At 35.7% G+C, this 17,419-nt stretch overlaps 1 protein-coding gene across 1 annotated transcript in view; it reads left to right on the forward strand.

Annotated features, from left to right (window-relative positions):
• The first annotated feature begins 2,957 nt into the window (after positions 1 to 2,957).
• The window catches only part of LOC114406447, a 28,510-nt gene continuing 14,048 nt past the window's right edge, over positions 2,958 to 17,419 (forward strand). Inside the window, exons 1-2 of the mRNA XM_028369154.1 lie at positions 2,958 to 3,201; positions 4,212 to 4,279. Coding sequence (XP_028224955.1) covers positions 3,048 to 3,201; positions 4,212 to 4,279 — 222 coding nt within the window. The 5' untranslated portion in view covers positions 2,958 to 3,047. The remainder of the gene's footprint in view (positions 3,202 to 4,211; positions 4,280 to 17,419) is intronic.

A 17,419-nucleotide genomic window follows, 5' to 3' on the forward strand; every position in this document is an offset into this window, starting at 1 on the left:
CTAATGGAAACACAACAATGTGCAGCTTAATTCGCCATGGAGATGTAGTGTTTAAGCATGCTGTGATTTGTGGATTATTTACGATTGGCCATAAACAACAAGGGCTATTCTCGAATAATGTATGTACGTACAAATCAATTATTAGTTGGGTTTGTGTCCCATGTAAACAGTTATATATTCAGGTCCATATATTCAGTACTCAGTAGTGTACCACACTGGTCAGTGGTCATGTCCACGATCAAATTTGAGAGGTCATATCTTATTCAAAAATTAAAGAGGAGACATTTTATGCTTTATGAGTAAGTTATAGAATTTGCATAACACTAATTATTTTTCCTTTTTAATGTTTAAAAAATGGAGAGATCATATACTTTCTGAGTAAGTTATACAATTTACATAATATTAGGAATATGATAAAAGAAAGAAGATTATATATTGATGATGTAAAATATTTTATATGATTATTTAATCATAATTTATTGTATATGATAATTTTATTTATTTTTATAATAATTATTTTAAAAGTTATATCAATAGTGAATTATAATTATATAATTATATAATAATATTTTACACGGTAAAGAAATATTATTTTTTTAGTGACAATTATTATTTTTGTGATATTTTTATATCTCATTTACTTAATATCTTCTTTATCAAACACGAGTAAAAGATCTTTACAAAACAAAAGTATAAATTAGTATATGTTTAAAACTATGACTTCTACATTTTGTCACACTTATGCAACACATGACTATATATATTTAACCTGGGTTGGTTTTACTACGTATAAATTTATATTAAATTGATCTAAATTATTTATAAACCTATGCTTCTTTCGTAAGACACTTTAGTTAACATATATTGTGACTAAAAAATAAATAAATAATGGAATACTCACTACAAAAATGTTGTGTTTTACTGACAAGAAGTTTCCAACGGTCATTATAAACTACCACAAATGTAAATAATTTTACTACTTGTTTCCGTTCTTTTACGGTTTCTCATGATGCTTCGTATCACTTCATGACTCCGTGTCACCTAATTTAGACACAACTTAAAAAAAAATTACATTATTTGTTATTACTCAAAAGTCAAAAACCTAGGGTTCATCATTCAACTCGTCTGTAAGAAGTGGTGGTTCTCCCATCGCCGCGAAAGCTCTCTCGCATGAACCAGGGGCTCTTGGATTCGAGGAATGGAGGGTCGCATCGCAAGAGTTGAAGTTGTGCGCAATGCATTGCGCGAACATTAATTTTTCTCGGAGTTCGATTTGGTTGCTTTTGCCTCTGATTTCGATTTCAGAGGAGCTAAGTTATTCTCCCTGCACTCTCTCCATTGATTTTGAATCACACAATGTCTCCCTCAATGGTGATTTCAGCATTCATGTTCGATTAGGGTTTTACTTCCCCCATTTTTTTTTCGTCGTCGGTTGTATTGATTTTATTTTCATTGATTGAAATTATTTTGCAATTCTCCGATATTTTGAATTGCACAATGTCTCTGATAGATTTTTGCATTTTGTGCTTGTATTCTAAGTTGTTTTGAAGCCTCTTCCGTTACTACGAATTATAACTATGAAATTTCTTTTTTGACAGCTTGGAAGGAAGGTGAGGAGTAGCGACACCAATTCCTAAAACAGATTCTCAATTGATAATCACTGCTAAAAAAATAAGTTTTAACATCGGTTATTTGAAAACTAATGTCGTCAAACACCTACAACATCGATTTTGAAATAACCAATGTTAACAACTTCATTTAGTGTAATTTTAACATCGATGTTGTAAGTGCTTATACGACATTGGTTTTCAAATAACCGATGTTAACAGCTCGATTTAGTGCGATTTTAACATCGGTTATTTTAACCGATGTCCTATAAGCACTTACAACATCGGTTTTAAAATAACCGATGTTAATATAAACTCTTTTTCTTTAATTATTTATATATATATTTTTAAAGATCATATATTGAGTTATTAATTATATTTTAATTAAAAAATATAATAATTAATAAACAATAACAAATTCAAAAGGTAAGCATTCAAAACTTAAACTAAAATTTTAAAATAAATTTTGTAATTTTAATTTTATTATTTCATGATTATCATTTAAATATAACACACATTTATATTAATTATTGCATATTAGTTCATTTGAAAAAAAAACTGTTTTTAATAGTAAAGTTTAACTTTTATAGAATTTTTATAGAATGTTGGTAAAAACAATTATATCATCCAACAATTAAAAATTATTATTAATATATTTTATTTAATTATTATAAAAAAATTTATCATACAATTTTTTTATTGTATATATTATTTATTATCAAAATGTCTAATAAATATTTAAAAAATATATTTTATGAGATATTTGTCATCATTTAATAAATAAATATTAAATCATCATTATATTTTAAAATCTCTACAAACTTTTACCTACGGTTATTTTCACTTATGGATATAATTACTTATGGATATAATTAATTGTAGATTAAATATATATAATTTATTATTTTTAAAAATTATATTTTTTATTGATGTAAATATGTTTTAATTTTAATTTTAATATGCATAAATAATTATTAAGATTATTTATTAAATTTTTTATTTTATAGAAAAATATAAAATTTGTAACTTAGTTATAATATTTTATTTATTTAAATAATTTATTTTAATGAAAATAAATAAATTTGCCATATTTTTTTTTTCAAAAAACATGCTAACTAACCCCTAAACGTGAGAATTAGTATGAGCGGCTAAGTTGTGCATCAAATAACTTTTAGTCTATTATTATTGTTTTTTTTTTGGAATGAAATATTTGTTACTGATTTTTTTACAAGGCAAATATTTGTTACTGATACTTATATTTAAATGTATTTTAAATTATTTTTATTTAAATTTAAAATAGTACACGATATATATGAAAAAAATTGGTAAAAGCTACTAAATATGGCCAAACACAAAACAAGTATTTTTTCTAATAAAAAAAGATTTGGGAGAGGGCTTTGGGAGCTCTCGTTGTTTCAGAGTTAGGGACTTTACACACCCATGGCCACTGCTACGAATGTCGTCGCCGCCCCACCATGCCAGCTCTTCCAGAAAGAACCCGACATCCAGATGATGTTGGCCGTCGACGTCCACCTCGACACCAAGAACTGCGACTTCCAAATGGAACATAACATCTTCAAGCACCGCAACGACGGTAACTAAATCCCTAGCTCATCCTCTCTTTTCATCGATCTCCGACAATCTCATGTTAAAAATTTAAATTCCAATGGGTGTTTGTTTGAACGTACAATAGTTGTAATAGAGGGATTTGATTTTTGATTTTCTGTGTTTTGCTGTGGATTTTTGAATTAGGGATTTACATTATTAACCTTGGGAAGACGTGGGAGAAGCTTCAGCTAGCAACCTTGTTAATTTCTTTTCTAGCACCATATGCTTTTAATCATGTTAATATACAACATTTGGACTATTATTTGCAACTTAAAAACCCTTGAAATATAGATCTTGATTGAATGATAAGACAACCAATTTTTCTACTTGTTAAATCAACCCTTACTCCTGAAGTGACTCTCCAAACAGTTTGAACACGTATGATTTTGTAAAGCCAATCAAAAACAAGTTCTTGATTAAGTTTTGAGTTTCAGATAGTTAATAGTAGTTATCGGTATATGTTGCGGACAAAGAATTGGGTAAAATGTAAAGGATACTCGGGATAGAGAGAAATCACAGCAAGAATACTTTATGATCATTGTTCTACTTCTATACCTGTACATTTTTCTAAGATCATGTATGCATTCATTTGTTAGATAAAACTCATTTCCATTGATCAACTAGTTTATTTATTTCAACTCTAACTTTTCTCCTTCTGGCATTAGCAGAGGTTGTTATTATATACATCAATTTGCAAAGTTGCAAACTTTGATGCTTCTCGTAAACGTGGACTTGACAGAGTCCAACACAGTTTTGGAATGTGGGGTGATTTTGCAACGTGTTAGGCTTAACCATGGTAGGAATTAAGAATCCTAGTTATAGTGAAGGCATTGTTTATAAACATAGGTAAAAACAAAGGTGAGCAATGAATTATACTAGGATCATACATAACTATATATAGCGCATGGCAAGCACATTCACAAACAACCAACAATGTGAATTGTGTTTTCTGTTCTTGTGTAATCTTGTTTCATGTGGTTTTTGCTCACTGGCCAGTTTTTCATGTCATGGATCCAAATGGGAAAAAGTTTATGCAAGATGATGTAGCTGACCGCATTCAACAGGTAGTAGATCTTCAAAACCAATCTCAGACCATTTTTACTTTGGCAATTTTTATGCTTGTTCATTTCTGTATAATTTGGCATTGAAATTAGGATGATGTTTATTTGATATTTTTCTTTTTATCCCCCTAATAACAACATTCAATAATGAGTTATCATGGTTTCTTTATGCCTTTATGCTGCTCAATTTTTCAATTTTCAGCTTAGAGTTGTGTGAATTCATGACCTTGAATATTTGCTATTCAACTATTTGTCGTTATCTTTGAATGGAATAAGAGATGGAAAACAAAGGGAAAATGAGTAGTTGGTTGGTGATTGTTTGGTCTGCATATAACTCCAAGAAAGGAAACAAAGTATGACTCTGTTTAATGATCTTTCTTTTCAACAAATCAAATTAACAATTAGTTTGAAAAAGAACTAGACAAAACAAGAAGGACTAGTTTGTTTTCATTTTGCAACTTGAATCAACAATTTTACTCTTGCTTGTCATTACTGGCTATGGATCCATCTGATATCTTTTTTTTTAGGTCTGCACTTGACCTTTTTATAAATAAGCTTATATGATTTATTTGTCCATTAAAAAACTTATTTCATATTAAAAAGTGTAAGAAATATTTTTTCTTTGACAAATAAAAATATTTTCGTTAAAAATAATAACATATTTTTTCTTACACATTTTCACTTATTTTTAACAGTTTCATCATTTCTTTTATCATTCAAGTTTGATTAATTTTTGATCAGTTCATTAGGAATTTAAAAATATAATTTATAAAAATATTTTGTATACATAATTATCGATTTGTGATAAGTCAGTAAAGTGTAGATATTATTATTAATGTTATTGATATGTCATTGATTAATATTAGTAATTGATGATAAAAACTATTTTTAAAAAAATAAATTATTGGAATTTAAAAAATCTTTAAAAATCTATAATAAAATACTATATTTTATATTTAATCATTTTTTTATTTTTTCTGGTGGTATTTGTATAGAGCATTTAATACTTTTTTTTTTTTATCTTCACTTAGCTTCCACAATAACGTGTATGGTCATGAATCAACAACGTGTTAAATCTCGGGTGAGTTGTGTGCACACAAATGCCCCAAGGACAAATATCTTTTTCTCTTAGTTTGTTCTCATGAGAAAAGTCCAATTCATGATATCTTTTTTTTTTTTACTTCTATACAAGTACCTAAGGAGAATTTTATGACCTAAATATATTGTTTTTTATTATAATTAATATGAATCCACGAGTGAGGAATTTAGCTGTCAATGCAAAGAGGTAAATCAAAGAGAATAGGTTGGACAAACTCACCAGGTAACCCCGAAATGCAATTTGAATTTTAAATGGCTGCAAAAGATTCTTTATTCTCCCTCTTGCCCTGGTATGTGGATTGTGAAGCACCATTCTTACTTAGCATAATTAGCACTGGTATGTGAATTTTAATTGGCTGCAACAGATTCCTTCACAATTACTGTTTGCTTAGAAATTTAATCATCTTCTTAGAAAATATAAATTATTCTACTGTTTAAATAATAAGAAATTACATTGTTCCACAATTTTATTTTATTTTTCACCACTTTTCTTACTGTATGGATGTATGATAGTTCATACTTTTCCTTCCCTCGGTTTAATCTCTCATTGCTTGGTTAAAATTTGGGCTTTGATGTGTGTGATTCTAATTTTGGGACAATGAAAAATGATAATTACATTTAGGAATTGGGATTACTCTTGATATTGACAAACTTGTTATTTATTTATTTATTATTTCTTTTATGTATTTTGTCTAAATTGCATTTTCCAAATGTCTTGGGAACCAAGTTGTTTGCTTAATCAAATTGTGTGTGTATGTGACTTGTCTTTTGATCTTGTAGGTTAAACAAACAAACATATAATGCAGCTGAAGATGCTCATTATAAATTTACATATCTACATCGGTTATTTAAATAACTGATGTTAACCGGCACTAACAACATCGGTTATTTAAAAAACCGATGTTAACTGCCACTAACAACATCGATTATTTAAAAAACCAATGTTAACTGAAAGTAACAACATCGGTTTTTTAAATAATCGATGTTGTTAATGACCCGTTAACATCGGTTTTTTAAATAACCGATGTTGTTAGTGACAGTTAACATCGGTTTTTTAAATAACTGATGTTGATATGTAAATTTATAACTTTCTTTTTCAAAATTCTTATCATATAACATCGGCTATTTAAATAACCGATGTTGTATTATTAGTTAACATTGGTTTTGAAAAACCGATGTTAACGATATTACTTTAAACATCGGTTAATAATCAATGTTGAAAGTCTTAAATAACTAATGTAAAAAACTTATTTCCTAGTAGTGAATGTTCAAATAGAGTAATATTGTAATTGTAATCTTCAACAATCATAAACTGCTTGATTTAATTTCATCTCTTTAATATTTTTCATGAAAATAATTTGAGATATGTAGTGGTTGGGTTTGCAAATTTAGGTTGCTTACAATGTGTTTGATGAAATGTATTATTTAGTTCTACTGTGGAGAAAAAGGTATATAATACCTTATATTATTTCTCCACATGATTCATTTCACTTTTCTTCAGCTGAAATGATGATCAGATGATTGGAAGTAATAAGGTAAGATTAAAATAAGCACCAACATCCTATGAGCAAGGAAAATGGGACATAATGATGCAGACTAGATTTATAGATAAACAAAAATAGGCATAAATAGAGAAAAAGGAAAGGAATCAAGTGTATGTTATTGATGAAATAAGAGAAATAGCAGTAGGGGAAAACCTACTACCCATAGAGCCTAGCTCCTCTCAGAGAATGAATGTATTCTCTGCCTAACAAAATGATACGCATAATCATAATCCCCCCTCACTCACCCCCACGTCCCTCTATAACAGAATACCTCACTATCCATCCTCACTCTCTTTCTCTCACTGCCATATCATCATTGTCTCTCCGCTCTTTTATTCTTCCTCACATACACTCTCCACACTTTGGGCTTATTTACTTGGGCCGCATCCTGCACTCGGGGCCTATCAATACCCCCTCCTTGAACACTAGACTTGTCCTCAAGTCTAAACTCAGGGAACTGGCTTTGCATAATTGAAACATCCTCCTATGTGGCTTCCTCTACTGGTTTGTGCTTCCACTGAATAAGAAACTGTTGTGCTGAATCCCCTCTTGCACTAACCACTCTTGAAGCCAACACTTGAATAGGCTCCCATTATTTGGTAGATGGCTCATTCTCTAGCTCCTTGGGCAACTCTTTCTCCACATGATAATTCCCACAACCTTCTTCAGAAGAGAAATATGAAATACTGGGTGAATTCGGGAAGATGGAGGAAGTTGAAGATTATAAGAAACAACTCCAACACGGCCTATCACTTGAAAAGGGCCATAATAATGTGGGGCTAACTTAGGATTAATGCGGATCTTGACTGATTGCTGCACATGTGGGCGTAATTTGAGGAAAACCCAATCACCAACCACTAATTCTCGGTCCTTTCTATGAGAGTCTGCCAAATTCTTAATGCGGGCTTAAGCTCGATTTAAATGGTACTTCAGCTGTCTCAAGCACTCATCCTTTTCCATCAAATCTCGCTGAACAACTTCCACTTTAGTCTTGCCTGGAAAATAGCGAACCAAAGTATGGCGAATAACCCCTATTTGCAATAACTCCTTAAATTACTTTTCTATCTCATCCTTGTGATGGTGAGGGTATCGATAAGGGCGCACGTTAACTGGGCCATGACCTTCCACCAAGTGGATAGCGTGTTCCTGTTCTCGCTTGGGTGGAAGTCCCCTGGGTTCCCGAAACACTGCAGCAATATGTGTGAGTAAATATTGCACCTCCTCCTCCTGAATACTAGTTAACTCAGCTGAGGTCACTCTCGGCTAGCCCTCAAAGGACATGACAAGGTCATCCACTACATATGTTGGTTTGTCTAACATCCCATTTTTCGTAAGCTAATTTAAAAAAATAATTTTTATTTATAAATAAATAGAGTTTTAGAAAAATGATGAGATTCTATAAATAAATAAATAAGAAGATATAATTATTAATTAAAATAATTATTTGAGAGAAAATAAAAAGGATATTTTATTTATTTGTTTGATAGAGAATAAAATAGAGTTTATCTTTATAAAATAATAAATAAATAAATAAATAGAGTAAACATAGCTATAAATAGTGTTAGGTCAGTTTTCACACTGACGCTGTCTCTTCTTTCCCTCATTTTCGTTTTTTCCCTTCTCCTCTCAAAACCCTTTCTTTTTTCCCGCAGCCCACCAAACCTGTCTCAGAAAAATGACGATCTCAGACTCATTCACCGTTGGATCGTCATGAAATTTGAGCACCACGTTCGCAACACAATTTCGAGCATTCTCACCGTTGGGAATTTCGATATCATGTCTGAACTGAGAGAAACACCCTTCGCATTGTAGCCTTTTTCTTTCCCGCAGAAACCCAGAGCTGTCTTGGTAAAACTACGATCCGGATTTCGTTAACCGTTGGATTATTGTGAAATTTGGATATGTTGTTCGAAATTTAATTGTGCACGCTTTGACCGTTGGGATTTGCGAGATGATGTTCGTGGAGAGAGAAAAATGAACCGCATGAAGATAGTCCAAATGGAGGCTTCAATCCCTTTTACGTTTCTCAGACGTTTGGGAACTCTATCGGAGCAATCGGAGGAGAAAGTGGAGGAATCTTAGGGAACCGCTCGAGATGCTGTTATCGCTGTTGGAAGACACGTGAGTCCGCTTAGAGGTAAGAGATGAGTTATTCACAATTGAGAATTAGTGAGAACATGTGTAAGAATCCTTAGAGATATCAATTGGAATGGGTTTTGGGGTGTTTTTTGAAATTTTCATTTTATCCTTATAATTATTATAGTGAGTTATATATGTTTGACAAATCAATTTTTGTGAAATTGATATGCTATTGTGTTGAGCGTGAACCCTATAAATCGAGCATTTTTCAAATTAACATGAATTGATGAAATAAAGTAAGGAGAAATTTAGAGTGAGATATTGATTTTGTATTTCCCTTTTTCTTGCTTTTTAGGTTTTTTATATATAATTTAAAAATTAATATCATAATTGAAATTGACCAAAGTGTCCACATAATTATTTACAATTTGTGCATTGGAAGCTTACTTTGTAATTTGTGATTCAATATGATGTATGCTAGCTTATATATATATAGAGGTTGTTATTTATATTAATAATTTATGTAAATAATATTGTAGAGTGTTATAGTATGATTCCAAAAATTATTAAGTGTTGGAGTTTGAGAATATTATGGTTAAATTTGATGAACATGTGTATGTTGTACCTTATGAATATCATTAGGAATGTTATGAGATGGTTGATGTGATGTTATGAGATGTTAAAGTGTGGACATGATATTCGATTGTGAATAAGTGGATGTGTTTAACACTTGATGTTACATTAATTATATCGTGAGCTATGAATTATACAATAACCCAACCAGTGTTTATGCGCAGTGTTAAAGAGAAAGTGTAGGTTCCTAGTTAGGAACCAGTGTTAAATTGTAGTGCAATTGTGTTAAACATGTTTGAAACATGAGTGTGAGGTCGTGGTATTGTATAATTCATGAGCAGTGCTTATAAATGAAATATGTGATGAATTGTGGAATAATATGTTGCCTTGAGATTATAATATTGTTATTGAGATTGAGTAAAAGTGTAAAGTAGAACAGGTGTTGAATTGTGAGATACATGAAAACATGTGATGGTGGATTGTGACATTATGAGATGTGAAATTGTGAATGAGTTTTGGTTGTGAATAAATGTGTGATTAATTCTTGATGTGACATTATTTGTGTTGTAAGCTGTGAATTGTACAATAACCTGACCAGTGTTATCTTGAGAAAAGTGTAAATGCGCAGTGTTAAAGAGAAAGTGTAGGTTTCTTATTTAGGAACCAGTGTTAAAGAGAAAGTGTAGGTTCCTATTTAGGAACCAGTGTTAAATTGTAGCGCAATATGTTGTACGTGTTTAAGACACGAGTGTGAGGTCGTGGGTATTGTATAATTCACTAGCAGTGTCTGTGTGCTTAAATGATTTTAGGGGTTGGACCTGAATCAGGAGGGAGAGACCCTGACGGACTCTTCGGAGTGTAGGCCTTGGGGGTCATCGAGTTTGAGTGCTCCTTTAAGCCTATGCTGATCCCATATGGTTGGAGCATTCTTGCAAAACATCGTGACCCTGATTGGTCTCCCTATGATCTTACTTGGTGAGAGTGACCTGACAAACTCATTGTGTGGTGTGTCTTGTTATGTACTCCTAAGCGCCCCAGGGTGGTTTTTCACTGACATGGTACCACATTGCATATAGGATTGAGTCTTAGCATAACTGTTGCATATGCTTGCTAATTGATGTGTTATTATATCTTGATCAGAGTGTGGGATTCTTGTGTAATGTGATTGATGATTGAAAAGTGAATTTTGAATGACGAAGTGGTGAAGTTACGTGAGCTATGTTTAAACAAGTGATATATCATTCATATAACATGTATATTTAATTGTCTTGTTTCTCTATTAGCTAGGAATGTGATAACTCACTCCCTGTGTGTGGTTGTGTTTGGATCCTGTGATGATCTTGAACTTGTGTTCGGGGGAGCAGAAAATAGGTGGATGACTATGAAGAATCTCATGCTAGAGGACACGGGAACACAACGCTCTGATAGGATGTGACATTAGGATATAGGTTCTATATTAATTGTATGAAGCTTAGACGACCTTGTTGAGTCGAGAATACTTTATTATTTATGAAATTCTGATACCAGGGGACAAATGTCGTACCGGATGTCACGACATCACGCTTCAGAACATGCAGATTATATGTGTCCGTATGAACAGATTAAACAAGTAAATAACACAAGAGAATTGTTTACCCAGTTCGGTGCAACCTCACCTACATCTGGGGGCTACCAAGCCAGGGAGGAAATCCACTCTCAATAGTGTTAGTTCAAGGTCTAACAGCCCCTGTTTACAACCTTCTCACCTAACCACTACCCGTGCGATCTCTACCTAAGAGCCACTCTTAGATATGAGAACCTCCGCTCACTCCCTCTCACTCACACTCCCGTGTTTACAATTAAGTCAAAGACACACCAGAGATCAACTTTGAACAAAAGAGATCAACTCTACACACTAGAGATCAACTCTAGACACAAGAGATCAACTCTACACACATAGGTCCAACACTTGATGCTAGGGTACCATCAAGGTGGCTCACAAAACACTCAAGTCCCAAAACTCACAAAATAACTCTTCAATCCCGGACTTGGTACAGAACTCGTGCAGCCTCCATGATTATATAGCCGTGTACGATTCTGGGCTGCAACTCCTTGATGCTGGAGGAGATCTATCTTCTTCTGAAAAATCTGCAGTTAAAGAACTAAAAGATAACTTTTGATCTTTTAGTTTGAATCTTTAATCTTTAATCTTTAATCCCTGAACGAACTCTTCTACTTCGAAATTCGAACTTTAATGATCTTTTAATTCGTTCCTAAAGATAGATCTTCTAATCTCTTGCTAACTGCACAATAATCTGTTAAAGATATAACAGATTTATATGTCCAGTATTTTCGGGCCGGATGTCAGGACATCGTGTCCGACATCGTGGATCCTGCAGCTTCACTTCTGCACTTGACTTTTATCTTGCATTGTACAGCAACTCCAGTATTCTCGGGCAGGATGTCAGGACATTGTATCCGACATCGTGGATCCTGCAACTTCACTTCTGCACTTGACTTTTATCTTGCATTGTACAGCAACTCCAGTATTCTCGGGCAGGATGTCAGGACATTGTATCCGACATCGTGGATCCTGCAACTTCACTTCTGCACTTGACTTTTATCTTGCATTGTACATTGTGCAGCCCGATCTCATTCCTTGACATAACGTTGGACATCATGTGCAGCAACTCCAGCTTTCCTTCATTGTCTAAGTGCTTATGTTTTAACAAAATCTTAGCCAACCTTTTAAACACTCAGTAGAGCTAAGCACTAACAATCTCCCCCTTTGGCAAATTTTGTCTAAAACATACTTAGACACTTCCTGAGCAGGTACGAGCAGTTATGCAAGTAGGATCAGCAACTTCCATTATCAGAGTAATCAAGCACAGCGGAAATTCTTCAAGTTGCAAATCTACAAGTCTTCTCCAGGATGTCAAGACATCTCGCGTGACATCAGCTTTCTGCTTCTGCTCCCCCTGTCTCCATGCTTACTGCAGCATCTTCTATCAGCTACTAGTCTTTTCCAGGATGTCGAGACATCTCATGTGACATCCGCTATCTGCTCCCCCTGTCTTCATGCTCTTACTGCAGCGTCTTCTAGCAGCTTCTAGTAGCTTACATCATTCATCATCAGCAGCAGTCTCCCCCTTAAAATCGTATATATACAACTCCCCCTCAAAATCATAAATCATGCATACATCGTCTCCTACTGCCATACATCTACTATTGCATACATAGTATCCTATTACTCAAAATCATGCATAATAGCAAGCATAATACTATTACTCCCCCTTTTTAGACATAAATTTGGCAAAAGTAGGATGCATGAAATTAATGTGCGAATATTACAGACCAATAACAATCAATTGTTCAAAGGGACATGCCCCTTTAGCTAATAAAAGTGAAAAGCAATCATAAGGGTCTGATGATCATGGGGTGGCTTCAGAATCATCATCTGATTCTGTCTCTTCTGCTGCATCTTCCTCTTCCTCAGCTGCCTCTTCTTGCTCAGCTGGATCTTCTTCTTCCTCAGCTGCTTCACCATCATCAATGCCACTGTCTGTGAGTCTTTCGATCAGCCGTTCTAGCTCCATCTTCTTCTCTGTGGTGGCTTTTATGGTTGCTTCCAGAACCTTGCATGTGTCCTTGAGTTCAGCAATCAAGGCATCCTTGGACACAGCACCTGAAGCAGCAGCTTTCCCTGATGTCGAGACAATGTCTGGGACATGTGTCCCCTCAAACAGTTTGGAATGCAGGGATAGAGGCGATTCTCTCTTCATCACAGAGTCAGTGTAGTTTAACATATTGGGATGTTGACTCAACATAATGCCACACAATACAGTAGGGAAGGCAATGGGTAATTTGACAGCAAAAGATTCTGAATGCTTAACAGTTTGATCAAAAATATAGTTTCCAAAATTAAATTTGGATTTGGTTCCAACAGCATACAGAAATTTACCCAAACCTGTGGCAACAGTGGAAGTATGATTGGTGGGAACCCAGTTTGCAGCTCCAATCCTATGCAGAATTGCATACTTCACACTTAGCTTCCCTGCTGAAAGCTTCCCTTTCTTCGGCCAATGCTGGACTTGTTTGGCAGTGATTTCCTTGGCAATCTGATGCTCAGAAACATCAATATCCACCATTCCATCAGTAGGTCTGCCCAGATGTTTGTTGATCACAGCAGGGGAGAATCTAACACACTTTCCTCTGACAAACACTCTTTGATAATCATCACTTTTTCTGTTTGATATGTCAGAGGGAATGTTGACAATGAATTCCCTGACTAGGCCTTCATAACAGTCTCCCAACTTGGTGACTGTCTTCAGTAGTCCAGCAGCCTTGATGAGGTCCATGGTCTCCTTGCAATCCAAGGCATCTCTTCCCAATTCTCTTTCAACCGCAAGTCTGCGTTGATACACATATTTCCACTTTTCAACATTGCCAATTGAGTGGAAAGAGATGTTGTCCAGTGGTGCATCAGGAACATTTCCAGGCACCTTTCTTCCAGATTTCTTGGCCCTCTTCGATGTCGAGACATCTAGTTCGACATCATCATCAGAGTCGGATGAGGAAATTTCTTTCCTCTTCTTGGAGGGGATAGCAACCTTGCTTCTTCTGGATGTGGCAGGAGTGATTGGAGTACTCTTCTTCTGTGCCATAGTCTTGATTCGTCCAGACCTCTTAAGTGGGGTTTTTCCCTTTCTGTTTTGAAGTCTTTCCGCAATGCCAGGTGCCAACCTGTTGGCAATGGGTTCTTCATCGGATTCGACTTCTTCTAAGTCAATGAGGTCACCTGGAGCAGGTTCTGGTGCCCGTGGTGTAGGAGTCTCCTCTGCGGCTTCATCATCTTCCTCTGTTGATCTCTCTTTGCTGGGGGAAGAGAGTACTTCATCATTTGGGCCGGAAGATGTTGGAACATCTTTGTTGACATCAGGCACAGAAACATTTGGGGTGGAAGATGTTGGAACATCTTTCTCAACATTAGGCACAGAAACATTTGGGGTGGACGATGTTGGGACATCTTCATCAGCTTCAGGAACAGAGGCGTCTTTCAAAATGCTACTCACAATACTGCGGATTTTCTTGTCCATCTCCGTGTCTACTTCCCTAGGACTTGTTACAAGGCTAGGGTTTTCAGCAATCTTCACTCCCTGTTGTCTTCTGGGAACCAGTTTCTCAGGGACAGAAGCTTGACCAGGAATTATTTGGATGGGTTGGACGTTGAATTCAGGTTGTTCCTGGTGCGGAGATGATGGTACAGCGGGTGAACCAGAAGCTGAAATTTCTTTTGGTGAGGTAGCCATGGAAAAGCAGAGCGTTTGGAATGATTTCGTAAATCTCAGATAACTATTGGGAAATGCTGGAGAAAACACGAATGCCAAGCAGATATAAATTTGAATGAAGAATGTAGAGGGGCGTGTGAAGCAACGGTCGAATTTGCTTTGTGGTGAACGTGCTATTAATGTTAAGTGATTCGTTTGGGCACGTTCAGATTGCAGTAGCTGCTATAATTCCTCTAGCAAACAAATGCCCAGCTTGCCCCTCAGTTTTTCAAACTGATTTGCATCCAAAGCCTTTGTGAAGATATCTGCTATGTGTTCCTCAGTGTCAACATGCTTCAGTGTGATCACTTTATCATCAACAAGATCTCTGATATAGTGATGTCTAATGTCAATGTGCTTGGTTCTGCTGTGTTGAACAGGATTTTTAGAAATATTAATAGCACTCATGTTGTCACAGTACAATGTCATGACATCTTGTTCGACATTGTACTCCTTCAGCATCTGCTTCATCCAAACTAGTTGTGAACAGCTGCTTCCTGCTGCAATATACTCGGCTTCTGCAGTAGATAGGGACACACAGTTCTGCTTCTTGCTGAACCATGAAATAAGGTTGTTTCCCAAATAGAAGCATCCACCAGAAGTGCTTTTTCTGTCATCTGCACTTCCAGCCCAATCAGCATCGCAATACCCAACCAGCATTGAATCTGAACAATGACAGTACATAATCCCATAGTCACTGGTGCCATTTACATATTTCAGAATTCTCTTTACTTGAGTCAAGTGACTTATCTTAGGATTGGCTTGATATCTTGCACAAACACCTACTGCATAGGTGATGTCGGGTCTGCTAGCTGTTAAATATAGTAAGCTCCCTATCATGCTTCTGTACAGACTTTGATCAACACTGGTGCCTGCTTCATCCTTTGACAGCTTCAAGTGAGTAGGTGCAGGTGTCCTTTTATGACTGGCATTCTCCATCCCAAACTTCTTGACAATGTTCTTTGCATACTTGCTTTGTGAGAGGAATATGGAGTCTTCCATCTGCTTCACTTGGAGTCCCAGAAAATAAGTCAGCTCTCCAACAAGACTCATCTCAAATTCAGATTGCATCTGTTGGACAAAATGTCGAAGCATCTCATTCGACATCCCTCCAAACACAATGTCATCAACATATATCTGTGCAATCATCAAGTTTTCAGCATCTTGTTTGACAAAGAGAGTCTTGTCAATTCCTCCCTTCCTATACCCTTGCTGAGTAAGGAACTCTGTCAGCCTTTCATACCAAGCTCTTGGAGCTTGCTTCAATCCATAGAGAGCCTTCTTGAGCCTGTATACATGATCTGGATGAGTTGGGTCTACAAATCCCCTTGGCTGCTCCACATAGACTTCTTCATTCAGGTATCCATTCAGAAATGCGCTCTTCACATCCATCTGGTACAGCTTGAATTTGAGGATGCAAGCTACACCAAGTAATAATCTGATGGACTCAAGTCTAGCAACTGGGGCAAAAGTCTCATCAAAGTCTACACCTTCAATCTGAGTGTAGCCTTGAGCAACCAGTCTGGCCTTGTTTCTGGTTATGACACCTTCTTCATTGGTTTTGTTCTTGAAGATCCACTTGGTGCCAATCACATTAGTTCCCTCGGGCCTAGGAACTAGTTCCCAAACTTCATTCCTTTTGAATTGCTCCAATTCTTCTTGCATAGCATTGATCCAGAACTCATCAGTCAGTGCCTCTTTCACATTCTTGGGCTCAATTTTGGAGACAAAGCATGAGTTGGAGACAATCTCAATCTCCCTTGATCTTGTAGTGACTCCTCTGTTTGGATCTCCTATAATCAGCTCCTTGGGGTGCATTTTCTGGATTCTAATGGAGGGTTTCTTGTCAGGTTGGTTGATGTCTGGTTCATCTGTAGCAGGATCAGAGTTTTCTGCATTTTCTGCACTTTTAGCTGCATCTGCTACATTGTCTCCCGATGTTCTGACATCTTCTTCGACATCCTTCTTTCTTGCTGGAGTTAGATCATCAACAACCACATTGATGGATTCCATCACAGTTCTGGTTCTGGAATTGAATACTCTATATGCTCTGCTGTTTGTAGAGTATCCCAGGAATATTCCTGCATCACTCTTGGGATCCATCTTTCTCCTTTGCTCTCTATCTGCCAAAATGTAACATGGACTTCCAAAGATGTGGAAGTGCTTGACAGTTGGCTTCCTCCCTTTCCAGATTTCATACAGAGTGGTTGGAGTCCCTCTTCTAAGTGTGACTCTGTTGTGGATGTAGCATGCTGTGTTCATGGCTTCAGCCCAGAGATTATAGGGAAGTTCTTTGGCATGAAGCATGACCCTAGCTGCCTCTTGCAAGGTCCTGTTTTTCCTTTCAACTATGCCATTCTGTTGTGGTGTAATGGCTGCAGAGAACTCATGAGTGATGCCTTCAGATGTGCAGAATTCAGTGAACCTGCTGTTTTCAAACTCTCTGCCATGGTCACTCCTGATTCTCTTGATGACACAGTCCTTTTCTCTTTGAAGTCTTAGACTCAACTCCTTGAATACTTCAAAGGTTTCTGATTTCTCTC

This window comes from Glycine soja, chromosome 3, assembly GCF_004193775.1.
Source record: "Glycine soja cultivar W05 chromosome 3, ASM419377v2, whole genome shotgun sequence".
NCBI lineage: Eukaryota > Viridiplantae > Streptophyta > Magnoliopsida > Fabales > Fabaceae > Glycine > Glycine soja.